Source organism: Dromiciops gliroides, chromosome 4, assembly GCF_019393635.1.
Source record: "Dromiciops gliroides isolate mDroGli1 chromosome 4, mDroGli1.pri, whole genome shotgun sequence".
Lineage (NCBI taxonomy): Eukaryota > Metazoa > Chordata > Mammalia > Microbiotheria > Microbiotheriidae > Dromiciops > Dromiciops gliroides.
The window spans coordinates 194342226-194362630 of NC_057864.1; the positions used below are offsets into that span (position 1 = coordinate 194342226).

At 44.9% G+C, this 20405-nt stretch overlaps 1 protein-coding gene across 1 annotated transcript in view; it reads left to right on the forward strand.

The window, feature by feature from the left end:
* MRC2 (mannose receptor C type 2) overlaps positions 1-17394 on the forward strand; it is a 96158-nt gene extending 78764 nt beyond the window's left edge. Inside the window, exons 19-30 of the mRNA XM_043964421.1 lie at positions 436-536; positions 874-1019; positions 5784-5898; positions 7063-7226; positions 7488-7596; positions 12711-12949; positions 13143-13308; positions 13491-13631; positions 15427-15546; positions 16173-16352; positions 16907-16933; positions 17172-17394. Of these exons, the coding sequence (XP_043820356.1) occupies positions 436-536; positions 874-1019; positions 5784-5898; positions 7063-7226; positions 7488-7596; positions 12711-12949; positions 13143-13308; positions 13491-13631; positions 15427-15546; positions 16173-16352; positions 16907-16933; positions 17172-17392 (1729 nt within the window). The 3' untranslated portion in view covers positions 17393-17394. The remainder of the gene's footprint in view (positions 1-435; positions 537-873; positions 1020-5783; positions 5899-7062; positions 7227-7487; positions 7597-12710; positions 12950-13142; positions 13309-13490; positions 13632-15426; positions 15547-16172; positions 16353-16906; positions 16934-17171) is intronic.
* The last annotated feature ends 3011 nt before the right edge of the window (positions 17395-20405 follow it).

Genomic DNA, 20405 nt, shown 5'->3' on the forward strand with positions numbered 1-20405 from the left:
TAGATGTGGGAATTGAGGCTCAGAAAGTGCAAACTTTCCCAAGATCACACAGATCATGGTAGAGCCTGGGATTCGAATCCTGGGCCTCTCATTCCCAACCAGCATGCTTCCTATAGCTCCATCCTGCTTCCGGGAAAAATGAGGTCAGGTGAATCGCTTGAGGAAGAAATAATGGAGTTATGCAAAAGTCTTCCTGGCTCCCTTGGATGGCCTTTCCATTCACCACTCTGGCGTTGGAGAAATAAAGGTCCAAAGAGGATTAGTCTTCACTGCCTGGAGACATGCAGATTTTGACTCCAGAATTACTGGTCCCTTTCCCCATGGTCTTGTTCCCCCAAGACAGCGCATAGGATAATGTCTCTTGTTTTCCCTCTTCCTGGGAAGAGGAACGTGTTTCTCTCTGAGGCCAACTCTGACCTTCTGGTGCTGTTTCAGATGGACAGACAAATCCATCGTAAATTTCATCTCCTGGGCACCTGGGAAACCACGGCCCATTGGCAAGGACAAAAAATGTGTCTATATAACAGCCAGTCGAGGTGAGAGCTGAAGGGGGTGGGGATATTGAAGCTTGAGGGAGGGATGGAAAGGGCTAGAGTTTAAGGGGTGGGCAGGAAGGGGGCAGCCAGGCACTTGGTTCCCATAAATCTAGAGGATTCCCTTTAGTGCCTGGGACAGAACGGGGAGGAATCTGCCCCACAGTCACAGACAAATTTAGGAGTAGAGCTCAGGATTGAACACAGGAGACTTGATCCCCAATTACAATCCTTATCTTACTCTGAGAAGGATGCTGACTGGTTTGGAGTTACTAATTTAGTTATTAGTGTAGTTACTGTCTAATCCTGAAGGTGACTACTACTCCTGCCCTCTCTACAGAGGACTGGGGGGACCAGAGATGTCTGACAGCCTTGCCGTACATCTGTAAACGCAGCAATAATACCAGTGTGAAGCCTCCCCTGGAACCGCCTCTCTCTCTCCTTCCTGGTGGCTGTCCTACTGGCTGGAGACAGTTCATCAACATGGTAGGAAGAAAGTATGGGGTTATGTGGGGTATGGAGGGCAGGAAGAGATGAAGGGAGCAGTGATGAGTGAAGGAGAAAATGCAAGTGTATATGTTCTGTGTCTAGTGACAATGTTGTATCTGTAAGTTTTCTCCTGTATTCTCTTTAATGACTTAGCTGCTTGTCCTAAATATTGCTTCAAAATATCCCAACAGGGGGCAGCTAGGTGGTGCAGTGGATAAAGCACCGGCCCTGGATTCAGGAGGACCTGAGTTCAAATTCGACCTTGCACACTTGACACTTACTAGCTGTGTGACCCTGGGCAAATCACTTAACCTCCATTGCCCTGCAAAAACAAAAACAAAAACCAAAACAAAATATCCCAACAGGGTAACCCCTCATTTATTCTTTTTTTTTTTTTTTAGTGAGGCAATTGGGGTTAAGTGACTTGCCCAGGGTCACACAGCTAGTAAGGGTTAAGTGTTTGAGGCTGGATTTGAACTCAGGTCCTCCTGACTCCAGGGCCGGTGCTCTATCTATTATGCCACCTAGCTTCCCCCACCCTTCATTTATTCTTGAGCATCAGGGCATACCACCTAAACGTCATACAACAGAATTCTAGAGCTGGAAGGGACCATAGAGAAGATATTCTCCAGCCCCCTCATTTTGCTGCTAGATAGATAGAAAAAAAACATTTATTAAGCACTTACTATATTCTAGGCACTGTACTAAGTGCTCGAAATACAAATACAAGCAAGCAAGATAATGCTTGCCCTCTGAGAGCTTACATTCTAATGGGGAAAAACAACACAGAAAGGAAAGCTAGATAAAGGGGAGGAGAGAAGGGTAACCAAGTGATGGCATGGTTTGGGATGGGTGGCCCAGAAATGAGGTGAGGCTTTGATTCTGAGCAAGATAAAGCCAAAACTCACCTCTCAGGGTCTGAAGTACATCGAGGGGTGGGCCAGAAAATGACTGAAGAAACAGACTAAAGAGGGGAATCAATTTGCTCAAAGGCACACAGTAAGCCACTGTCAAAGCTTGAACCAGTTTTTAAAAAAAATTTTTTAGAATTTTATTTTCCAAAATATATGTAAAAAGAAATTTTGACATCAATTTTTTGAAACTTTGTGTTCCAACTTCTCTTCTTCTCTCCCTTCCCACCCCACCCACAAGAACTCAAGCAATTCAAAATAAGTTATACATGAGTAGAACCTGTGTCTTTAAAATATATATATATATATATACATACATACATACATACATATATGTGGGGGGCAGGGCAATGAGGGTTAAGTGACTTTCCCAAGGTCACATGGCTAGTAAGGGTCAAGTGTCTGAGGCCAGATTTGAACTCAGGTCCTCCTGAATTCAGGGCCAGTGCTTTATCCACTGCACCACCTAGCTGTCCCAGAACCTGTGTCTTCTGACCCTCAGGGATCCCACTGTACCTTGTGGTCCTCCCGTTAGTTTCTAAGGGAAAAAAATTAGTTTCAATAAATGCCAAAACTAAACATTTTAATTTCTCTTTTCATGGTGTTGTTCTAATGTGTATTACATATTTCTTTGGACTCTTATACAGAATAATGAATATAATTCACCCTTTATTTAGAGCCTTGAAGTGCTTATTATGACCCTCAGTCATGATTCACTTCCAGTGAATTTGGAGGCCCCCAAACAAAATGGCCCCATTCTCTTATACTGTCAATTCTTATGTCTCCTCCACCCTTTGGTCAGGCTATCTGTGCCAATTCTCATCTATGGCTTTATTTTCCATAGAGAGGGCTGAGTGAAAGACTCAGGGTGGCTCCAGGCCTCTTCTACAGAGGAAAGTGTGCAAGGCTTTTGGAGACTTGTAAGATTCAGAGACTGTTTTCATTTACTTCTGGGTTCACAACTATTTTTACATGTGACCCCTAGAAACATTTGGGCATAGACAAATCTGAGGCCAGGAAACAGATGATTTAAGGGGTGATTGTTCACTTTACAGAAAGAGTTCTCTGCTTTAGGAGAGAATATTGCCCATAGTTTTCCTTTAAATATCAAGAACCTATCTTCTCTTTGGGTATTTAGGTGTTTATGGATAGAACAGGTTTGTCTCCCTTCAAGATAACCTAACAGGACATTTTCCATGCGTAGAACAGAATTTCAGAGCTGGAAGTAATCTCAGAGACCTTTTTGTCCAACTCCAACTAATTTTGTCTGACTTGTCCAATTTTTAAAACTTGTCCAACTGATTAATTATAGAGGAGAAGGAATTGAGGCCCAGAAGAGGGAAGTGACTTGCTCAAAGTCACATGGGCAATCAGTAGCATATAGAGCCAGGATTCAAACCCAGGGCTTCTTTTTCTAAATCCAGTGTTATGATAAACCCCCCCCTGGGACATTAGGATTGTAATGTGTGGTTTCCCTAAGAAGTTTCAGAGATATGTAATCAATGATAAAGAAATGATACCAAGTCACAAGCATTTATTAAGTGCTCACTGTGTGCTAGGTAAGCAGTGGATAGAGTGCTGGGTCTGGAGTCTGGAAGGCCTGAGCTCAAATCTGCTCTCAGACATTTACTAGCTGTGTGACCCTGGGCAAGTCACTTAACCCTGTTTGTTTCAGTTTCCTCATCTGTAAAATGAGCTGGAGAAGGAAATGGCAAATCACTGTAGTATCTTTGCCAAGAAAAAACCCCAAATGGGGTCATGAAGAGTTGGACATGACTGAAATGACTCAATAATAACAACAACAATAACATGTGCTAAGAAACAGGGTTCTTTGTAGACAGGCAAAAATAGTCCCTGCCTTCAAGGAGCTCACATTCTAATGGGGGAGACAATATGAAAACAACTACATACAAATAAAATATGTAGAGGATAAATTGGAGATAACGCAGGGGGTAGGGGTAGGAATTAAAGGGGATCAACCTCTCTGAAGGCTAAGATTTGATGAAAGCCAGGGAAGCTGGGAAGCATGTGGTTTTAAAGACCACTCTCCATTTGCTTCCAGGTGAATTGGACTAATTTCATTAGTGACTTTCTCTCCTTGAAAGAAATAAAGTATAAAGTAGGATGATGTATTTTTCAGTCGTGAAACAGAAAGATAGTCAGAGACAACAGTACCACCAAAGTAGAGTGACCAGGAATGAACCATAGGTTTCTACATCTCCTGTGCTCCGGCCTTTTTCCAATAATTGGTACCAAACCCTCCGAATCAAAATCATTCACTGCTTGACAGAACCAGTTATTGGCATGGAAGGAAATAAAAGTATCAAGAACTGCTACTCTCTGAAGACTCATCAGAAACTGAAGAGGCATCATTTCAGAGGTGATGATAGAAGCCAAAGGGAAAACAGGATTGGATAGTCTGAAAAAAAGGTGTAGTGGAAGTCTAAGGATGGAGGTTCAAATCCTGTTTTTGACACTTCCTGTGGAAAATAATAATAACTAATAACTACTACTACTAATGAATAAGAATAAAAAGAATAAAAGAATAAATAATAATAATAAACTCACATTTCTATGGTGATTTAAGGTTTGGAAACAATTTCCACACAACAGTCCTACATGGAAGGTAGTGTAAATATGATGATGCCCATTTTACAGATAAGGAAACTGAACCCAGGAGAAGTTAAGTGACTAGTCCAGGATCATGCAGCAAGTCAATATCTGAGGTAGTGTTTGAATTTAGATCTCTATACTCCAGAGACTTTTGGGCTTTGCTTTTTGACTATAACGTGTATTGAAATAATATATGTAAATACTTAACACAGTGCCTAGCACATAGTAGTTGCTACGTAAATGTTTATTCTCCTTCCCCTTATCTTCCCATCATTCACCTCTCTGGGTAAGGTGCTTCACACAAGCTATATTCCTTCTCTTGACCTGTTTTCTTGCATGTAAAATGAAGAGCTTGGATTCCATCTTTACAGTTCCTTCCAGCTTTATGTGCCACGACCTATTGAACTTAGAGACAATTTTTCTAGGAAGATATTTGTTGTGAAAAGAAAAGCATGCATGTACTTAGCTATCTATCTCTTCACCCCTTCGTGTAGTGGTGAAGGTACTCCATCTCCAGGTACTTTCACTGACTGTCTCCCATGCCTAGAAATTATTTCTTCCTTCATAGTCACCTCCTAGCCTCCTTGAAGTCTCAGTTCAAGTCTCACCTTCTGCAAGAACCCAATCCTGGCCTTCCTTTACCTTAGTGCCTTCCCTTTGAGATTATTTCCAAATTATCAAGAATGTATAAGTTGTTTATACATAGTTGTTTGCATACTGCTTCTCCCATTGGACTGTGAGCTTCTTGAGAGCAAGGAGTGGTTTTTGCCTTTCTTTATATCTCTAGTATTTAGCACAATGCTTGGCACATGGCAGTCACTTAATAAATGCTTGTTGACTTGACTTATAGGAACCACTATAAGGGGCTTCCAGAAGTTATCAGGAGATCCAAAGAAATCTTTAGTTTCATTAAAAAAGTCAGAGTATGAACCTGTGTGTGTGTGTGTGTTCATGTTCTTCACAGTATTCCACTGCTGGGCAGAAGAGATTTATGTCCTAATTTCCAGGTGTTTCACCCCTTATCTAAAACATCTCTCTCCCTATCTGTAAAAAGAAAAGCAACAGCAGCAACAACAACAACAACAACAACAACAACAAACTTGTCCTTTGATTCACAGGGGGAGGATGGGCTGAACCATTGTGGAATCCCAATAGGGTGGGTAGATAACATTTGTAGATCAGACTCTTATGCTGGGACTTGGAGCTGCAGTGTAAGACTCGACCATTCTGTCCCAAGTGCTTCCGAATCCAAGGCCACGACCCAGCAGAGCGAGTGAAGTGGTCAGAGGCCCAGCGTATGTGTGAGCAACAGGGAGCCCAGCTGGCCACTATTGCTAACCCCCTGGAACAAGGTAAAGAGTGGTCAAACACGTCTGCCCATTCCACTGTATTTTAAAACAAAATGGTTTTTTCAATGAACATTTATTTTCTCTCCTTTGCCTCTTCCCTACCCTGCCCCACGTACTGAGAAAGAAAAAACAAACAAACCGAAACCTTTGTAACAAACATTCATAATCAAGCAAAGCAAATCCCCACACTGGCCATGTCCAAAGATGGAGGTCATGCTCTGCATGTTGAGCCTATTGCCTCTTTGTCTGTCAATGGGTAGCATCCTTCATCACTGGTTTTCTGGAACTGTGGTTGGTCACTGAGTTGATCAGAGGTCTTCAGTCTTTCAGAGTGTTTGTCTTTACAATATTGTTTTTGGAAAAAATTATTTTACTGCTTCCGCTCGCTTTACTCTGCATCAATTCATGCAAGTCTTAGAGCATAAGAGTATTCCATGACATTCATATATAATATATTGTTCAGCTATTCCCTAATTGATGAGCATCTTTTAGCTTCTGCTTGTTTGCACTACAAAAAGAGTGACTATACATATTTTAGTACATATGGGTATTTTTCCTCATTTAAAAAATCTTTTGTATTCTGGGTCAAAGGGTAGAATAATTCCAAATTGCTTTTCAGACCCATTTATAGTTCCACCTACAGTGCATAGAAGTGCTAGTTTTTCCACAGCCCCTCTAACAGTTGTCATTTTTCACTTTTGTAAACTTTGCCAACCTGATGGGTGGGAGGTTGGAACTCAGAGTTGTTTTAATTTGCATTTCTCTAATTATTAGTGATTTGCAACATTTTTTTTCCATATGGCTATTGATTCCATCCCACTGCTCTTCAGTTCCATCCCCTACGTCAACCTTGGGTACCAACTCTGACATTGTTCCTGGCATCATCCCTTATGCTTCTCTCTTTGTGTTTTTATAATACAACCCTTGTATTCACAGCTATATCATCTTCCTCTGTGTGGAAAGGGTATGGGTACGGTGGGTCCCCGGATGTCCATAATGGAATAGAGGTTATGGTGGGACCTTCCTGTCTCCAGTAGGGGCCCCACAGGATTATATGGGGGAAGGAGAGAGTCATGGAGATGATCAAGGAGAGGGAATCACTTATTGCTTCTTGTTCTCTACTCCATGCTTATCTTCTCCATTCACTGTCTGCTCCCTGTGTTGCAGCCTTCATCACAGCCAGCCTACCCAATATAACTTTCGACCTCTGGATTGGCCTCCATGCTACCCAGAAGGAGTTCCAGTGGGTGAGGCAAGAACCTATGCTCTATGGGAACTGGGCACCTGGGGAGCCCTCAGGACATAGCGACTCTACTAGTGGTGAAAAATCGGTGAGGACCATTCCACTCCCTGCCAAACACACATTCATTGAGATTCCCTTTCTCTCCTTTCTTCCTTCCCTTCCCTTCCCTTCCCCATGACCTCCTCCTATCCCACCTTCAGATCTGATTGCAGCCATTTGGAGAAGAGTGATTTGGGGGTATGTGAAGGGAGGGGGAAGGGACCAAACAGGGGAACTTGGCTATCTGGCTGGGGGCTGGCAGTGTAGTGTGCCCCTTGAACTCCCTGGCCCTCCTTTTCCCCCTCTCCAGACCAACTGTGTTGTGATCGGGCACAGCTCTTCTCCCCACTTCACTGGCCGCTGGGATGACAGGAATTGTCTAGAGGAAACACATGGTTTCATCTGCCAGAAGGGCACAGGTAAATTTAATCAGCTTTTAAAAAATGAAAACCTTTAAATTCTAAACTTAAAAACACCCAATAAAATTTCCATAGACCTAGTAAAACAGAAAAGAGAGTTGTACTTGAAACTTCATATCTCTATTATGTATAACTTGCTTTACTTTTTTTGTTTTGTTTGTTTTTGGTTTTTTGGCCCCTTAGGGGGCAGCTAGGTGGCACAGTGGATAAAGTACCGGCCCTCGATTCAGGGGGACCTGAGTTCAAATCCGGCCTCAGACATTTGACACTTACTAGCTGTGTGATCCTGGGCAAGTCACTTAACTCCAACTACCTCAACAAAAATAAAGAAAGAAAGAAAGTTAATGGAAAGAAAGAAAGAATAGATTAAACCTCTATCTTTCAAAGCTGTTGTACTTGTCTATGCCTCTTCCTGGACTTCCCTCCATTTCTAAAAGAAATGTGCCTCAGGGGCAGCTAGGTGGTGCAGTAGATAAAGCACAGACCCTGGATTCAGGAGGATCTGAATTCAAGTCCAGCCTTAGACACTTGACACTTACTAGCTGTGTGACCCTGGGCAAGTCGCTTAACTCTCATTGTCTGACCTAAAAAAAAAAAAAGTGTCTCAATGACTGTCATCTTTTTGCTTTTCCCTCCTCTCCCATCCTCTCTTCTCTCCTTCCATTTCCTTCTCTTCTCTCCCTCCTATCCTTATACCCACTCACCCCTTTCCTCCTTTCCATTGGAAAAGGAAAAAGAAAAACAAAGCCCTTGTAACAGATGTGCTTAGTCAAACAAAATGAATTCCCACATTGCCTATGTCTGGAAATGTATGTCTTATTCTGCATCTTGAGTCCATCACCTCTATGTCAAGAGATGGGTGGCAGGTTTCATTATCAGCACCCTGGGAATCATAGTTGATCATTGTATCAAGGTCAGAATTCGTGCCTATTAACAGAATTTTATAGAGCACCTGCTAAGTGCCCAGTACTGTGCTGTATACTTGTATCCTTGCCCTAGACTTATAGTCTAGTTTGAGAGGTAGGACACACACACACACACACACACACACACACACACACACTCCTGAAAAGCTAACTAATGTTATGAAGCAGTAAATTGTTGTTCATTCATTCAATCATGTCTGACTTTTTATGACCTTGTAGTCCATAGTGCACTAGGCCCTTTTGTCCTCCACTATTTCCTGAAATCTATCTAAGCTTATGTTTCTTGCTTCCATGACAGTATCTACCCAGCTCATCCTCTACTATCCTCTTCCTCTTTTGCTTTCAATCTTTCCCAATGTCAGGGTCTTTTCCATTGAGTCCCATCTTCTCATTATGTGGCCCAGGTATTTAAGTTTCAACTTCAGTATTTGACCTTCCAGTGAATAGTCAGAGTTAATTTCTTTAAGTGTTGATTGATTTTATTTCTTTCTTGTCCAAGGAACTCTCAAAAGTCTTCTCCGGCACCACAATTTGAAAGCATTGATTCTGTGGTATTCAGTTTTTTTCATAGTCCAACTCTCACAGCCATGCATCCCTATGGGAAAAACCATAGCTTTGACTATACAGACCTTTGTCAACAAAGTGATGTTTCTGCTTTTTTAGGATACTGACCAGATTTGCAATAGCTTTCCTTCCAAGGGGCAAGTGTCTTTTAATTTCATGGCTGCAGTCACTGTCAGCAGTGATCTTTGAGCCCAAGAATATAAAATCTGACACTGCTTCCATTTCTTCTCACTCTATTTTTTGTTTGTTTGTTTGTTTTGGTCAGGCAATGGGGGTTAAGTGACTTGCCCAGGGTCACACAGCTAGTAAGTGTCAAGGGTCTGAGGCTGGATTTGAACTCAGGTACTCCTGAATGCAGGGCCAGTGCTCTATCCACTGCGCCACCTGGCTGCCTCCTCTTCTCACTCTATTTGCTGAGAAGTCATGGAACCAGATGCCATGATCTTAGTTTTTTCACTGTTAAGCAGCGAGCCAGCTTTTACATTCTCCTCTTTCAGCCTCATCAAGAGGCTTCTTAATTTTTCTTTACCTTCTGCCATTACAGTGGTATCATCTGTATATCCGAGATTGTTGATACTCTCCCCCTCCCCCCAACAACCTTCCTTCTGGCTTTTGATTCATCCAACCTGGCGTTTTGCATGATGTCTTCTGCCTATGTTAAGATGATGATATACAGTCTCCTTTCCCAATCTTGATCCAATCAGTTGTTCCATATTTGGTTCTAACTATTGCTTCTTGATCTACATACAAGTTCCTCAGGAGACAAATAAGATGATGTGGTCCTCCCATCTCTTTGAGGATTTGCCACAATTTGTTGTGATCCACACAGTCAGAGGCTTTATTTAGTGTAGTCAATGAAGCAAAAGTAGATGTTTTTCTGGAACTTCCTTGCTTTCTCCATAATATAGCTATTTGGTCTTTAGTTGCTCCGCCTCTTCAAAAACCATCCACCATTTCTGGTAATTCTCAGATCATATATTGCTGAAGCCTAGCTTGCAAAATCTTTTTTTTTTTTTTTTGGTGAGGCAGTTGGGGTTAAGTGACTTGCCCAGGGTCACACAGCTAGTAAGTGTCAAGTGTCTGAGGTCAGATTTGAATCCACTGCACCACCTAGCTACCCCTAGCTTGCAAAATCTTAAGCACAACTTTGCTGGCATGTGAAATGAGTACAATTGTTTGGTAGTTTGAACATTCTTTGGCATTCCACTTCTTTAGAATTTGGATGTAAACTGATCTTTTCCAATCCAGTGGCCACTGTTGAGTTCTCCAAATTTGCTGACATATTGAGTACAGTACTTTAACAGCATCATCTTTTAGGATTTTAAATAGCCCAGCTGGAATTCCATCACCTCCACTGGTCTATTGTTAGCAACACTTCCTAAGGTACACTTGACATCATTCTCCAGCATTTATGGCTCTAGGTAGGTAACCATACCATTCATCATGGTTATCAATGATTTTAAGATCTTTCCTGTATAGTACTTTTGTATATTCTTGCCATCTCTTCTTAATCACTTATACTTCTGTTAAGTCACTACTATTTTTGTCTTTTATCATGCCCATTTTTGCATGAGACATTCCCTTGAGATCTCTAATTTTTTCTGAAGAGATCTTGTTTTTCCAATTTCTATTTCTTTTCATTGATCTTTAAGAAAGCAGTAAAATGGTCAACACTAAATGACCAAGACAGATGCCCACTGGAACTTAGGAGGAGGGAGAGATCACTTTGTGGTCAAGAAGAGTATCTTCTAGGTTATAAGTTGTAGGAGGGAAGGATCTTGGCTAATATCTTACCTCTATACCTTCCCCAGTTTCTAACATGGTGGATACCTGATTAACGTTTATGAAAAGAATGAATGAAGAGAAGTGTCTTCATGGAGAAGGTGGGGTTTGATCTAATAATATTAGAAAGGGTCCAATGACATTCCTTCATTGAAAAAAGACAGTGGCTCTGTCTTGCCTATAGGATTAAATACAAACTCCAGAGCCAAGAATTCAAGGTCCTTAGTGATCTGGTCTTGAATTACCTTTCTAGCTTCACATTTCATGTTACTTCCCTTTACACACAACAAACTAGACTCTTCCCTAATCTTGTCTTGTCCTTGGCCTCTTGAGAGCATTTGGGAAAGGCAAATTCCCCATGCCTGGGACATACTCTTTCCTCACGACTACCTCTTAGGATGCTTCTCTTTTTTCAATGCTCAGCTACAAGCTAATCCAATCCAAATCACATAAGTATTTATTAAGCACCTACTAAATGCAAGGTAGTGTGGTAGGTGCTGGAAATACAAAGACAAAATGAGCAACAGTTCCTGCTCTCTAGGAGTTTACTAGATCAAGTTTTACCTCCTACCCTAATGCCCCCTGAGCCACCTAGCTTCTTTAGGTAGCTAGGTGACACAGTGGAGCCACCTAGTAGGGATTGGAATCAGGAAGATCTGAGTTCAAATTCTGATTCAGACACTCCCTAGCTGGATGACCAAGAGCAGGTCACTTTAACTCCCTCAGCCTCAGTTTTCTCTGTTAGATGAGGGTGATTAAATAGTACCTATCACTCAAGGTGGTTGTGAAGATAACATTTCTAAAGCACTTTACAAACCTTAAAGCTCTATAGAAATGATAATTATTGTTTCTTCCTTCCCCCCTCCCCAGTACATTCTACCATGCACTTGATTACTCTTTAATTGATCATCAACCCCTTGAGGGCAGAGTATGTCTTATTTTTCAACTTCACATCCTCAAGTCCTAGCATTGTGCCTTAATGAATGTTTGCTGAATTCAGCTGAGTCTTGAAGAATGGGGAAGATTTAAAATGGGGAGTGAAGGAGGGAGAATATTTCAGGAATAGGAATGGTGCAGATTATTGGTGTCAAACTAAAAAAGAAACAGGACTGGGGCAGCTAGGTGGAGCAGTGGATAAAGCACAGGCCCTGAATTCAGGAGGACCTGAGTTCAAATCCAGCCTCAGACACTTGACACTAGCTGTGACCCTGGGCAAGTCACTTGACCCTCATTGTCCCGCCAAAACAAAAATAAAAACAAAGTCAAAAAGAAACAGGACCACTAAACCATAACTAAGGATTCCTGCCAAGGCATATTGGTTTAGAAAACCACATATTAGCATTATATATGTTTTATTGTATTTAATTTTTGTTATATATTTCCCAATTACATTTTATTTGGGGTTTTTTTGGGGGGAGACAATGAGAGTTAAGTGAATTGCCCGAGGTCATACAACTAGTAAGTGTCAAGTGTCTGAATCCAAATTTGAACTCAGGTCCTCCTGAATCCAGGGCTGATGCACTTTATCCACTGCCACACCTAGCTGCCCCCACCCCAATTACATTTTAATTTGGTTTGGGCAATGCTCAGGAGCATTGTATGCCATATATGGTAGGCTGTGTTTGATACCTCAAGTGTGGAGAAAAGCATGAGGTGGGAAAACCCTTTAGTCAGACCTTTCCCATAGGGGACCCTTTCATCAGCCTTGGTGGAAGGCCTTCTTGCTGGGAACAGGGCTCTCACTCATGAGTATCCTTCCCAACAGCACCCTGTGTACCCCCAGCCCAGGATGGTCCCAGACTCATTTGGTGAAGAACATACTGAGCTCCCCTCCTCTTGCAGATCCTTCACTGAACCCATCTCCGGATGCCTTACCTCCTACTCCTGGCACTGAGCTCTCCTACCACAACAGTGTCTTCCGGTTACTGCAGAAGCCTCTTCGCTGGCACGATGCCCTCCTGCTCTGTGAGAGCCTAAACACCAGCCTGGCTGAAGTGGACAATCCCTACACCCAAGCCTTCTTGACCCAGGCCACTCGCAGCCTGCACACCCCGCTCTGGATTGGGCTGTCAGATGAGGAGGTGGGGGTTTCCTATGTCCCTCACCCTAAAGGGTCCTGCCTCTGAATTGTACAGCAGCTGCTTTCAGTGTTTATGTTGGGAATTCTCAGTAATCCCTGATCTAGGAACCTAGTTCACCCTCCCCTTCCCTTGCATCTCTGTAACCTCTCTCTATTCTCCTCCCTTTCTCTGCCTTTCACATCACCTCACTTAGGGCTCCCGACGTTACTCATGGGTGTTGGATGAGCTCGGCTATGCAAATTGGAAGGATGGAGAGCCCCAGCTGCCCGGAGGGTGTGGTTACCTGGATGTGGATGGGACCTGGAGAACAACCAGCTGTGACACCAAACTTCAGGGGGCTGTGTGTGGGGTCAAGCAAGGTCTGTGTGAGGACAGGGAAAAGGACAGGAGAGGCCAGGGGAGAGGGCAGAGGAGGAAAGATAGGCATATCTCGGGGGTGGGGTGGGGGTGGTATTGGGTGTCCTTGGGACTCACGGATATCTTGAAACTCACATCCTCTTTGATCTCCTTCCCCAATCCCCATCTGTCTCCCCATGGGCAGAATTCCAACTCCCTCGAAGGGTGAGCTACTGTCCCCATGCCCTGGCCGACTCAGCATGGATCCCCTTTCGGGAGCACTGCTATTCCTTCCACATGGAGCTGATGTTGGGCCACAAGGAGGCGCTTCAGCGCTGTCAGAAAGGTGGGTCAGCCCTACCTGCCTACACACACAGAGGTTCATGTGCCTATTGGAAACTCAAAGCTACAACTCTCACCATTCCCAAGCCAACCAACCTCACTCCATCTAAGAAACCCCTCCTCCACAGTCATCTGGCCTCCATTTGAAGACTTTCAATGCTGGTGAACTCACTACACCTCATAAGGATGTATGTTTCATTGTGAACAGGGCTAACTGAAGGCAGCTTTCATATCCCTTCCCCAAATCTTTGATTTTTCAAGATAAATAGTCCTGGTTCCCTCAGCTGTTTCTTATATGATGTGATTTCTTTTTCTTTTCTTTTCTTTTCTTTTTTTTGAGGGGCAATGAGGGTTAAGTGACTTGTCCAGGGTCAAGTGTCTGAGGCCAAATTTGAACTCAGGTCCTCCTGAATCCAGGGCTGGTGCTTTATCCACTGTGCCACCCAGCTGCCACATCTCAGATACAGATCCCAGGACCCAACCCCGTATTCTAGATGTGGTCTGATGGGGGGAAGGCCTCCCTTCCATTGGCTGCTACATTTATTAATAATATAGCCCACAGTTACACTTACTTTCTCAGTAGCCACATCCAACCATTAGCTTATATTGATTGGATTGTGGTCCACTAAGGCCCCTTGTTCTTAATGTCAATCATCTGATTTGATTTGATCACACACTTGTGAGGAAGGCAATCGGATGGTGAATCAGTGGGAGGGGCTCTGCGCTAGAGTAGAAGGGAAGCATCACTTAGGGTCAGAGGAACTGAGATAAAATCTCAGCTCTTCTGCTTACTTTCCGAATGACTTTATACAGCTATCTCTCTCTGGGCTCCAATTGGCTAATCTAACGGAGAAGTCGCACTAGATGAAAGATTCTTAACCTAGAGTCAATGAATTTATTTTTAAAATATTTTGATAACTATTTCAACATAATTGCTTTCCTTTGTAATTCTATATATTTTATTTTATGCACAGGCAGGCCCCTTTTAGGTCAAATAATGAATGCTAGGGAATTAGAACTGCACATTTCCACAGAGCTGGAACCAATGACCATATTTTACAAAATTCTGACTTTTAAAGTTTGAATTCAAATACATACAACCACTTTGTAAGATTAATCATTTGCACTAATCATGACCTAACCATTTAAAAACATTCTTCTGAGCAGCAGCCCATAGGCTTTGCCAGACCACCTGCGTAAGGAGATGATGTTTAAAAAAAGGTTAAGAATCCTGGGACTGGGGGGAAGCTAGGTGGCACAGTGGACTCAGGAGGACCTGAGTTCAAACCTGGCCTCAGACACTTGACACTTACTAGTTATGTGACCCTGGGCAAGTCACTTAACCCTCACTGCCCTGCAAGACAAAACAAAACAAAACAACCCCGCCCTCCCCCCCCCAAAAAAAAATCCAACACAAAACCAAACCAACAAACAAAAAGAATCCTGGGACTAGCTGGTCTCCAAGATTTCTTCTAGTTCTTTAATATCCTGTGATTCTGATGAGAACCCATGACTCCCATTTCTCAGTCCAGTGTTATACCACATGCACACACCTTCCACATCACACTTCCTCCTCCTCCTCCTCCCTCCTCAGCCCTAAATCTCCAAACAGCCACTGGGAATCTTTCTGTCCAGCATCGGCGATTACCCACTGATTTTAGCTAAAGTGACCCCTGGTCTACCAGTATTCACCCGAGCATGGGATGCTGGGGTTGGGATCACTGGAGTTCCTCGGTGGGCCCTAGAAGTTTCCTTGCTAGGGATGTCGTGCAACAACTGTGCCCCATGTCCTTTCCCAGCGGGCGGTGCTGTCCTGTCTATCATGGATGAGATGGAGAATGTTTTTGTCTGGGAGCACATGCAAAGCACAGAAGGACAGAGTGGAGGAGCCTGGCTGGGCATGAACTTTAACCCCAAAGGTGAGTGGGGGCATGGGGGAGACCACTGTGGTTGGGGGCAGAGGCTGAGGATGAGGATGGAGGCAGAGGTAAGGACGAGGGAATAAAACAAGAGACTATAGATCTCCTTTGACCCCCCCCCAAAAGCTGGCTTCAGGGGAACAGCACTAGATGGGCTTTTTCTGAGACAGCTCCCAGCCTGTTCTTGTGACTATTTTGTGATGTTTAGTTCTAGGGTCGTGGGGGCGTGGGGATGGTCTGAGGGCCAAATCCCGATTCCTTCCCATACTAGTCCTACTGTATCTCATTATATTATTGTGATAGAATAAAATAGGATAGGATTGGGGGCAGCTAGGTGGCGCAGTGGATAGAGCTCCGGCCCTGGATTCAGGAGGACCTGAATTCAAATCTGATCTCAGACGCTTGACACTTACTAACTGTGTGACGCTGGGCAAGTCACTTAACCCTCATTGCCCCGATAAAAAAAAGTAGGATAGGATATAATGTATCCTATTCCATAGAATGTTATCATCATATTGTTATATTATAGTTATAACTGAGCCCCTTAATCCAACGCTCATATCTCAGTCTCTCCTCCCTTCTCCATTTCTCACTTCCCAATGGTTTCATTTGGTCTTTCCCCCTAGGGGGCACATTAGTCTGGCATGACAACACAGCAGTCAACTACTCAAACTGGGGTCCCCCAGGCTTGGGACCCAGTATGCTAAGTCACAACAGCTGCTACTGGATTCAGAGCAGCAGTGGCCTTTGGCGTCCTGGAGGGTGTACCAACATCACCATGGGTGTGGTCTGCAAGCTCCCCCAGGGTGAGTGATCTCCTTTCTCTCCCCACTCCGAATGGAGACCTCTCTTCTATACACACTGCAGCCACCAGAAGTGTAGGGGTGTGTGTGTGTGTTCGTGTGCGTGTGCATGCGCATGTGCCTGTGTGTGTGTGTGTGTAAATTCTCCACAATCTGAAGATGGGCCCGAAGGCTAGAGACCCTAGACAGTGAGTGGAGACAGCCGTGGCCTCTGGAAGCTATTGTCATGACTTCCCCAACCTACGCTTCTTCCTCTGTCCCAGTGCCCATCTCTCTTCCAAAGTCCAGCAGCATTTCCTGTCCCTGCCACTTCAAAAACAGAATTTCATCACGGGAAGTCATTGACAATCTAGTCTAACCCAGACCCCAAAAAGAATCTCCATGTTTTGACACTTGTGTAGTATCACCTTGTTATCAATAAGAGTTATGTTCATACCCTGTCCCTTCCACTGAGTCCTATTCTTTATATTCCCCATAGTGGGGCCTTGGATTAGGTGGCCAGGGGCTCAGTATTTGTTGATTGATTTGTGTTGTCTTTCTTTTTTCCACCTCTGTAGTTAAAGAGGACAGCTTACCCTCCTCAGGTGAGCAGACTGTAGGTGGTAAGGCTGCTGCTTCTCTCCCAGGACAGCAAAAACTCTGCAAGGCATGGGGGCAGGGGGGCAGGGGGCATGGGAAAGTGACACCAGGAAAGAACTCAGTGGCCCTCACCATAGCACAGGCTGAAGAGGCCCCAGGGTCTCTAAGGAAGGGAGGAGGAAGAGGGGGGTGGGAGGTCCCAGACCCAAGGACTGAGTGGCTTCTTATCCCCTCTATGGGCAGCCCTCCAGGAGAACCCCACAGCCTTGGTGGTGGTGGTGCTGGCGGCCTTGGCGCTCCTGGGCCTCTTGGCTGTGGCTGCACTCTTGTACAGACGGCGGCACAATCCGGAGCGAGGGGCCTTCGAGAGTGCCCGCTACAGCCGCAGCTCCTCCGGCCCCGGGGAGGTGGCCGAGAAGAATATCTTGGTGTCTGACATGGAGATGAATGAACAGCAGGACTAGAGCTTGGGGGCCGTGTCGGGGTGGGGCTGGGCGGGGGGGCAGGACCGGACCAGGGAAGGATGCTTAGTGGGAGACTGCCCGGCCTGCCTAGCTGTGTAATGGGAGAGCTGAGCAGGGACTCTGGGACCTGGGATGGGCTCTGGGCGAGCACGGGGAGGAGTGGAGAGCTGGGCTGAGGGCGGCTATTGATCTGGCTGGGCACGGCATGGTGGGGCTCCCCTTCTCAGGGTGGTGCGGTATCCCGAGGGAAGCAAGAAAGGGGTCGGGGGCAGATTGCTGCTCAGAGCCAGGCTTCTGCCTATCATTTGTGCCTGCTTTTTCCCTTAGTCTTGCCCTGGCTTCCCTGCTTCTCCACTGTCACCTCTGGTCTAAACTGACTTTGGCACCTTCTTCCTGGTTCCTCGGGCAGCTCTCAGTGACCTCTATCCCTACGGTCTCCCCGATCCTTCCTGTTCTCCTTCCCTACCACAAACCCACTGTCACCCTCTAGTTGTATCAGGGGAGAGGGAAGCCTCCATCTCTGTCTGGCCAGTGGCTGCTGGATTTTCTGCAGGCCTGATCCCCAGAAATGGTGGAGCTGCTCTTGCTCTCACTCATGTTTGGAGAATCCTGGGGGAAGGAAGTGGGGAAAAGTTAGGAAGAGTGCCTGCTGGCCAGAGGTGTGCCAACCCCTGGACTACAGGCCTCCGGCCTCCGCAGAGCCCAGGTTTAGAATGAAGGATGGGATAGCGATGAATTGAGCTGTCTGGGCTTGAGGCTCAGCCCCTGTGACCAAGCAGCAGTCCACAGTAGCCTTTTCTATTTACCGGGAGGGGCCGATATTGGATAGGGGTTCGGGGAGGGGGTTGCTGAGAGACAGACTGAAGGGGGGACTGCTGCACTGGGCACCTTGATCAACTATGAGCTGGCCATCCAGCTGGGCTGAACTGAGCTGGAGACGGCTCCTGCAGGTCGGGGGAGGTCCTCACTCTAGGGAACCAGTCCCCCATGGGGACTGTAGTAAGTTCCTTATCTTCTCCAGCCCTGACTCTCATGGCAGGTTTGGGGGTGGGGGTGGGGCAACAGCTCCGCTAGTCCTGGGGGAGGGACTGGCTGGGGATATCAGAGAGGGGAGAGCTGGGTTTCTGTGGGGTTGAAGGTTCCAGGATGGGAGCCCTGGCCCCACCGTGCCTGACATATGCTGTCCAGAGGAGCAGAGAGAAATGGTTCCGGAACTTTCAGAAGAGGCCAGCTCAGCTCAGCTCAGCTCAGGAGACTCCATCCAAATATCTTTCAAAGTATCAATTGCAAGTGACAAGAATCCCAGGAAGGCTCAAGCTGGGCCTGGCTACTACAGGCACAGGACAATGTGAACATGGACTCAAGGACACGGTCACTTTTTGGTAGTTTTAAATTTTTTTTAAAAAAGACATTTCATTGTTTCTTAAAAAAAAAAATAAAAGACCTTCAAGAGACTTGAAAAATGAACTTCCTTATTTCTGTTAGGATACGGGTTTACTGTGGAAGCAGGTCCCTTCCTATCAGTTTCCTAAACTGGGCCAACTGATGACCTTCACATCACATAAGATAACATTCGTATAGTGCTTTAATGTGGAAATGCTAGTTACTATCCCCACCAGGCTTTAAACCAACACCTTTTGGGAGTTCATATGAACTTCTGAGTTATTTGTTTCTCTCACAGGCTTCCTGGAACCCTCGATGAGCATTTAAAATCATTCTCTCCTCTTTCCCATGGGGATGCCTTTTTCTGGTCCTGCTTATCTATAAAGAGGCCAGGCTAGAAAGTCTTGAAGATGCCTTTCTGCTCTAGTCTGTGCCTCAAAGGCAGTTGGGGAATCATATACAAGGCTATGCCGGACCTTCCTATGTATAGGACCTCATTTCTACTTAGTACGCCACTTTAGGGATGCAAACAGTTGGAAAGATCTCTCCACAAGTATTAACTTGATTAAGAGATAAAAAGGGGCAGCTAGGTGGTGCAGTGGATAGAGCACCGGCCCTGGAGTCGGGAGTACCTGAGTTCAAATCCGGCCTCAGACACTTAACACTTACTAGCTGTGTGACCCTGGGCAAGTCACTTAACCCCAATTGCCTCACTAAAAAAAAAAAAAAAAAAGATAAAAGGTAAAACCTGTCCAAGGCCAGGGGGTTAGAAGATGAATCAAAGGTTCTCTCTGCAGCCCTCCTTAGGATTGTGACAGCTTACAAGCTGTTGCTGTAAACTCTAACCCTTCACCATAAGACGTAGCTGCCATATTGTTTCTGAGGTTGGAGGTGCTGGTTGAGCCAATAGGGGATAAGGTCCCTGCTTTCTGGGGCTCCTCCCTCCCATCCTGTATCCACCTATGGCAGAAGCTCCTATACCTTGAGTGAGGTCCTCAAGAGGAAGGAGAGGTTAAAAGAAGGAAAGAAGAAAGGAGGTCAGAGGGGGAAGAGACTGGCTCAAAGCTAAAGTGAGCAGATATCCTTGATTTGCCTGGATAGGTCCTAGTTTTCACCTTTGTGCCTTGACTTCCCAGAAGAAAAGTTGTGTATCTTTGCATTAGCTCCTACAAGAAGCAGTACATCTTTGGACAAGGACTCCCTTTTCCTGAAAAGAGGAGGGAAGGAAGGAAGAAAGGAAGGAGGGAGGGAGGAAGGAAGGGAAAGAAAGGAGGGAAGAAAGGAATAGGGAAGGGAAAGGAAGGAGGGAAGGAAGATGGGTGACTGAAGTATCAAACATTTACTCGTTTTTGAGGTGGATATTTGAAATTTTTTAAAATTCAGAAAATTATAGTCAACTCCCTTAAGCTTTCACAATTGGGCACTTTCTCCCACTTCTCCTGTCTCTGAGAGCAGCTACGGAAGACATGACAAGGGCCCCCCTGCCTCCTTTACCTGACAACTTAACTTCTACCACATTCTGGCAATGTGAATTAAAAGGCTCACTCTGCCTGACTGCCCTTTAATGAACAATGCTGGGGTTTTTTCCTTTTCTTTTTTTAGCCATCAAATAATGGGAAACTGTGTAGGG